Source organism: Solanum pennellii, chromosome 4 (genome assembly GCF_001406875.1).
Source record: "Solanum pennellii chromosome 4, SPENNV200".
Taxonomy (NCBI): Eukaryota; Viridiplantae; Streptophyta; class Magnoliopsida; order Solanales; family Solanaceae; genus Solanum; species Solanum pennellii.
Genome location: NC_028640.1, coordinates 51,840,886 through 51,847,947, shown reverse-complemented (window position 1 = coordinate 51,847,947; position 7,062 = coordinate 51,840,886). Strand labels below are relative to the sequence as shown.

The 7,062-nt window shown below is 35.3% G+C and overlaps 1 protein-coding gene across 1 annotated transcript; it reads right to left on the bottom strand.

Annotated features, from left to right (window-relative positions):
* Positions 1–508: 508 nt before the first annotated feature.
* On the bottom strand, positions 509–5,735 carry LOC107016157 (leucine aminopeptidase). Its single transcript, XM_015216642.2, has 4 exons — positions 4,446–5,735; positions 2,286–2,519; positions 1,883–2,209; positions 509–916 (listed from the first exon to the last, which is right to left on the bottom strand). The coding sequence occupies exons 1-4, from the start codon at positions 5,424–5,426 to the stop codon at positions 620–622; spliced, it is 1,839 nt and encodes a 612-aa protein (XP_015072128.1). The 5' UTR covers positions 5,427–5,735; the 3' UTR covers positions 509–619.
* Positions 5,736–7,062: the final 1,327 nt, after the last annotated feature.

Genomic DNA, 7,062 nt, shown 5'->3' with positions numbered 1-7,062 from the left:
TTTGGGGCCTCATGATCTCAACATCAAAAGCTGAAAGTTGGGTCAAAAATTGAGTTATATATATTTTAATATTTCGTAAATGTTTATTAATGCCCATATTTTTGAGTGAGCGCAAATATACATTGTGTATAAACATTTTGATTTCATAAATTAGAGAGTTAAATAGATTCAAAGGATAAGGACAAAAAATATCCCTCAACTTTTATCCTCTGTTATACTATGTGACTATACATATTCATGTCGTAACCAAACCCAATAGATATACCCTTTGTTTGACAATATTTTCAAATTAACCAAATTATTCAATGTTGATTGAAATCATCCGATTCATCATTTTAATCGAAACCCAACCCCTAAAAAAACAAAACCAATAATTTTTATATCCCTAAATCAATTTATTCAATCTCTTTCATCTCCTTCCTCCATGTAAACTTTAAAAATTTACAACAACAATAACCTATATGTTTTTGTGGATTCATCACCTTGTTGATCCAAATTTTGACTTTAACATAATTGATCCTCATTGCAACCAAAATATTATTGCCACCGAATTTAGGTAAGAATCACTTTTGTGTCTAACTTTTAACATTACATTAGCAAGTTTTGGATTTAACAAACTTCAGACATTTTTGGCTAGAGTAGCTTCAACGACAGCCTGAGCTATGGGGTGGTAAGAATCACAGGCCTCCGAGAAAACCCTTCTAGCGAAAGTTCTGTCTTCTTCCTTCCTATCACCTTGTATGAGTGCACTGTAGAGTGGACGAAGGTATAATATCCTGCCAACTTCTTTCAGAGTTCTTTCTACCACACCATAGTAGTCTCTGCACCTTGCTGAAATGGCCAGCTGAAGAAAAGCTACCTTGACCTCATAATTTTTGGACTCTGAAAGTTGATAGAGAGCATCTAAAGCTCTTACCTGAAAATAGCACTAAATGACTTGAACAACAAATTTCCAATTCAAGAGCAAATGGTGAGTTTCGAGCAAAGTCTAAAAAGGCAAGAGTGCACATGCCTGAGCGCTTTCATTAGATATAATTATGCAACACAAATCAAATGGGCTTGTAATAACAAACTCTCTTTCCTTAATCAGAACGTTCAAGGGCAAAAGTAGCGCAAAATCAACTCCAAAAAGGTATATGAGAATCAGAATCACATTGCAGATCTATCGGCTAATGACTTGGAGGCATCCAACTACTACAATGCACTCTGAGACAGGTTGGTGAGAAAAATACAGCTCTTTTTGAGAGAAACAATACCGATGAAGGCTCTAATCAATGATAGACTCATTAAAATGTCACAAACTTTTTGTCCATTAAATCATGGAGACATATGCGAACACACATGCAGAAGAAGCAGCACAATCCTGGGATGCGTGCATTTGAATCGTTTCACCAACATGCATTAACAAACAATTGAATCAATTCGCCTGCAACTTAAGTTTGGAGAAACAATTTTTAGTTGTAAAATGAGATAGGCTGCAGTCAAACACAAAAGACCAGAAACAGGGAAGAAGTTGATGATTCATTATGTTGGAGATCCATGGGTAAAAGGTAAATACTTACAAAAGGAGGAACATATATAGACAAAAGCACATGCATCTATGGCTTGTCAAAATTGTATATATATATATATATATCTGTGTGTGTGTGTGTGTGTGTGTGTGTGTGTAGTTCCTGAGGCAAAGGACCACAAATAACCATTAACTGATACAGAGGATTTAACACTGTATTACTCATTTGGTAGAAGTAACACTAGAAAAAACGGAGAAGACAATCACTTCATCAACTGGACAAAATAAAAGCAAAAAAGAAAAGGGGAAAGGCAGATAAAATATAAGTTGTCAATTTAAGGCGACACTTGTCAGATAATAGCTGGTTAGTACCTGAGATGCTTCAACAGATTTGGGCAGGTTCTCGAGGTAAAGTTCCCATTCCTGTCCCTTCCAGTCAGCAACTTCATCCTCCCTTGGTATCCTACCTAGCTTGAACTCATTAGCAAGCAAAACAATCTTTGAGTAAAGGTTAGAGACTGGTTCCATGGCATCCGGAGGGATCCCAGTGCCCTCAGTCCAAAGTTTCAAATCAATCTCGTTCTCTATTCCATGGACATTAGCTTTAAGGAAATTGAGAAACATATCAGTGTCAATAGACTGAAATTTGAAGGTAGCAATATACTTCTTCAGAAAGACATCAAAAGCAGGTCTTCCAATCTGAGAAATGACAAAATGTTAAGTTAGCTCTTCAAGAAGAAAGTAGCATATTTCCAGGACAAGATGATTTACCAACCTGTCTCTCAATACGCTGTAAAAACTGGAAGCCTTTTTCATATGGAATTACAGAGTACACTTCATCCGGATCCACACCTGCCTGACTTGTCTTTAGCTTGGTGAACTCCATGTTATCCTTAAATCTCTCCATATCCTTAACAAGCCCCATCCAACCAATTCCGATATTTAATGAAGCAATGTCCTCACCTTGCACGGCCTCAACAATTCTTCTCTCTGCATATGTTGTGAAACCCTTCAAGAAACGTTAATCAGTCTAATTGTTGTCATATCCTAATTGTGGAAGCAATAAACCATCATAGTACATGCCTATGCACGAGTTGCAGACAGAAGTAAATGCAAGAATTGGGCTTCATATCTTCCAGGGTCCTCATAATAGAATCATATTTTATACTCTAATCCACAATTCATAGAAAAGAACAGAAGTTCTATGTCTTATCTCAATAACGTAACACAAGCAGAAGCCAAGATCCACCTTTTGCGGTGTTTCAAAAACAAGTAAATAACCTTCATGCGAAATAAGTTACCAAATGGAATGATATCATATAGTAGTCACAAAATTGCAGCTTTGCAAATTTTGCAAGCAGAGTTCCTGAACAGTGTCTCAGAAGGCAATGGTTTAAGGTGAAGCCTTTAAAGTGAGGAAACAAGAAGATCAAGGAAATTCAAATGTAATAGAGCCAAAACAAAAATGATTATAACGTTCATTATAAACTAAAAGACTTCCAGAAAATCAGAGCCTACTGAGAAAAAAATAATAGTTTGTTCAGGCCTTTAAAGAAAATTAAGCATGCAGATATTTTCAGATTGACTTTTCAAATACACCAATTAGTCCCTCCCTTTCCTTCCATGTTCTCCGCAATGTCTACTCTGTTTTGCAAACTCTTGGTTCTTGCATGGCATACGTCCCATAATTGAGATATGGCAATGAGATCTACCCCATTAATTTTTACTGTACTCCTGTTCAAGGTTCTAGTTGAGCTAGGTGCAACCCAAGCTGAGAACTTCACATAGTCTAGGCGGGGCTTTAGTGCAGAACGTGGTACTGCCTACTTTCGAATGCCTCATATCCTTGGGTTTGCCCTTTACAAAAGTACTAACAGTAAATATCACTGACAAATTAAGTGATATATTACTGATTGAAGAAGCATTATAAGTAAACGCTTAGTGGTTGAAGATAGAACCTTACAAATTTTAGCTACTAACTAGATTTCAATTTAAAACATAAATGGCCATCTTTGCATCTAAATTAGATCGTTAACGTGGTTTCTACATTTGATTGACATGATATTTACTTCAGAAAGTTAATTATTGTTTCTCCGTATTCTTTGTTAAGACTCCTGAATGTTACTGTTTCTGTCTATAGTTTTCATTCTGTCTACAGTTATTTTTCTTTGAATTGCACATATGATTTTTGTTCAACGTTCTCCTCATTTGTGCCTTTCTTCACTAACACATGCTTCAGTGGGCTTTGTGCATAAAGACAAAACAGGTCTTGATACTTTTCTGCTTTTTGATCTTTTACCTATAACTCTGCTTGACTATTTGCTTAGTCCATCCTCCATCACCTCCAACCTTAGAATAAATGAAAAGAACAGCAGAAGATGCTATGTGATGCACAATTATGCAGTAACTTTTTTGGCATAAAAGATTTCGTTCGCCTTGGACCACTTCTAGATAATTTTACCTTCCCGAATTAAACTCCCTAAACCATAGTTTTTACATGTCTCTACAAACTCTAGGATCCACCTGATCCTATTTTAGCAACTAATTCGGGAGTAAACTAACAAACCATCCTACTGGCATAAGTGTTTTCTTTAATTTGTGCGCACCCAGATAAGCTACCAGTACACGCTACCTCTCATCAGCACAAATATCAAGTAATTATATATATGTACCTAGTTGTGTCTCTATTAAAGTTCAAAATTTAGTTCTCAAAATTGTTACTCCAACATTTCAACTTCTAAGCTACTCCCTAGGAGATTCCTGTTGGCACTTGTCTGATCAATTTCTATATTTCACCCTTGCCAATCAAATCATAAGCTTACAGAAAGTAACCATGTTAAAGATTGCATCTTAACTATCCTATAAACAAAGCATTTCATTATATTCTTCATCTGAAATTTATTTTTCAAGTGCTTAAAACCAAAAGGTATAATACCTCATTCAACCAAAAGTGTTCGTTGTTTTTGTTTGTGATCAAATTCCCTGTCCAGCCATGAGCAAGCTCATGCGCCACCACCTGTGATCCACTGGCATCCCCCTTAATCACAGTGGGCGTTAAGAAAACCAGCCTCGGATTTTCCATTCCGCCAAGAGGAAAACTCGGAGGCAACACCAAAAGATCAAACCTTTCCCATTCATAAGGTCCAAAAAGCCTCTCCCCAACCATCACAATCTCCTCCGTGCCAGCAAACTCCGTAGCAGCAGCATCTAATACCTCGGGAACCGCCTCAGCATACACCCTAGTCCTAGGTCCCACCTCCCTAAACCCCAACTCCCCAATTGCAAATGCAAATAAATAAGGAGGTATAGGCTGTTCCATCACAAATTCCTCCACCACCCTATCATCCCCACACCACACTTCATCCTCACAAAGCCCTCCCCCCTCAGACGGAATCGGGTCCCTCCTCTCCACATGTCTAGCCCCCATAACCGCCGACAGCTCTCTCGGGATGTTCAATTTCGCAGTGTATTTAACCCGTGCAGCAGGCGTATCCTGACAAGGAAAAATTGAACGGGCATGAATAGGCTGACAATGGGTATACAGAAAAGGGTGATTCTTGTTGAAAGTTTGAGTAGGTGAAAGCCATTGAAGTGCTGAACTTGAAGGACTAGTTTTCGAAAGAATCAAGATTTGATGGGTTTGTTTAGAAATGGAAATGTTGAGTGATTGTCCAAGAATTGGGTCTGTAGGAGAAAGGGAGAAAGGTAAGGGGGAAAGGGAAAGAGGGTCGAGTACAGAAGAGACAGAGAGTGAGCGAGTGTCAAGAGTGAGGGGTCCAGTGTAAGGGGTAGAAAAGGATACAAGAGTAGCAGAGGAGATGGTGGAAGATGGAAAATCGAAGTAGAAAGTGAGGGAGATATGGGTTGTTAGTGGATGAGTTGAATCAGTGAAGGAATGAGGGTCAATGGGTGCCATGGATGGATGATCAGAGAATCTCTAAGGAAGAACAAAGATGATACATACAAACAAGAATAATATGAAAAATGGTGTCACCTTGTTATTCACCTACTCTAAAATTAAAGAAATATACCCACTAAGCTAAGCTACTTATAAACTACTAACATAAAATCATATTCTTTTGAAACATAACAACTCCATGCTAACTTATAAGGGATGTGTACGGATCGAGATTCCGTGTTTGAATTTTAAATAGAAAAATATTCTTTGGAAAAAGCATTATTTTCTCGGAATGAGATGATATCTGACACGAAAAAAAGCACCATGCTCAAATTCTTCAATGCATGCATTCACCATATCCACTATAACATATTAGATATAAGGCTCCATACGACATATTATATTATTTGGGATGACTTTTTCTTACGTTTTATCTTTTTTTTTGTGGAGTAGGGGAATTACAAGGTGAGAAATCAAACAATTACCAACAAGGTGAGAGTTCATGTAGTTAATCAATTGAGCTATTAAGATTTTCTGATTTTACCTTACACATTGTTTAACAAAGAAATAAAAATCATAAATTGAAAGTAACATAGAAAAGTTTAAATTAAAAAATTGTTACTAAAGAATTGGATCTTAAAAAAAAACAAATTGAAATGAAGTTAATGTTATATTCAGCTCTCTCATTTAGTTTATGTTATTTTGGCTTGAGGCATAGTTTACAAAAATTTTAAAATAATTTTAAATTTCGGGGTTCTAAATTAAAAATACATTGAATGTTTCAAAACGTATTTTAAATTTGTGGTCTTAAATATGTTATGTGAAAAAAATAAGTAGATAAATAAATTAAAATTTGTTATAAATCCATTGAATAGTGGATTATCCATTTGATTTCTTCATTAATTAATTAGATGTATGTATGTATAATTTTAAGGTGATATGAACCTTGGTGGATAACGATGTATCTACTTATTTGACTTTTAACAAGATGAACTTTGAGAGTGAAATCTCAACACTATAAATAGAGATATCATTTACCATTGTAAGACACACTTGAATAAGAAGAAAATATCTCTACTTCATCTCCATATTTTGTCTTCTTCTATATATATTATATTATTCTGAAATTGATTTTATTACATGTGATCAATTTTCTAAATTCAATTTGAAATAAGAGAAAATGGGTCATATGTGAATCAACAAGGTTAGTATTTCATTGACCGATATTAGTACTTTATTGCTGTACTATCTCAACTAGTATTTGAGCACCGAGTATTGAATAATTAATTTCATTTTCGATTATTGAACTCTACAATTTCTCATAAGTCTACTTGAATTCATATGGAGGTTATTATATTTGAACAAAATTCAGAATCTTACTCCTTGAACAACTTGACCAATGAATTATATTTATTTAATTACGAAGTATCATTATAATTTCTTTTTGCAGGCAAAGTTATTAATGTTTATGATTATTTGGATATTAAATTGAAATATAATTTTGATCAATATATTGTTTCTGTGAAATATTTTCATGATTTTGTATTATGGCTAAATCTTTTATTAATGTTTGACTAATTTTTAAATAAGATTGTGTTGGAATAAAAGGTGCTCCTAGATGAATGCTATTTGAGGATAACGTATGTCAAGTTGT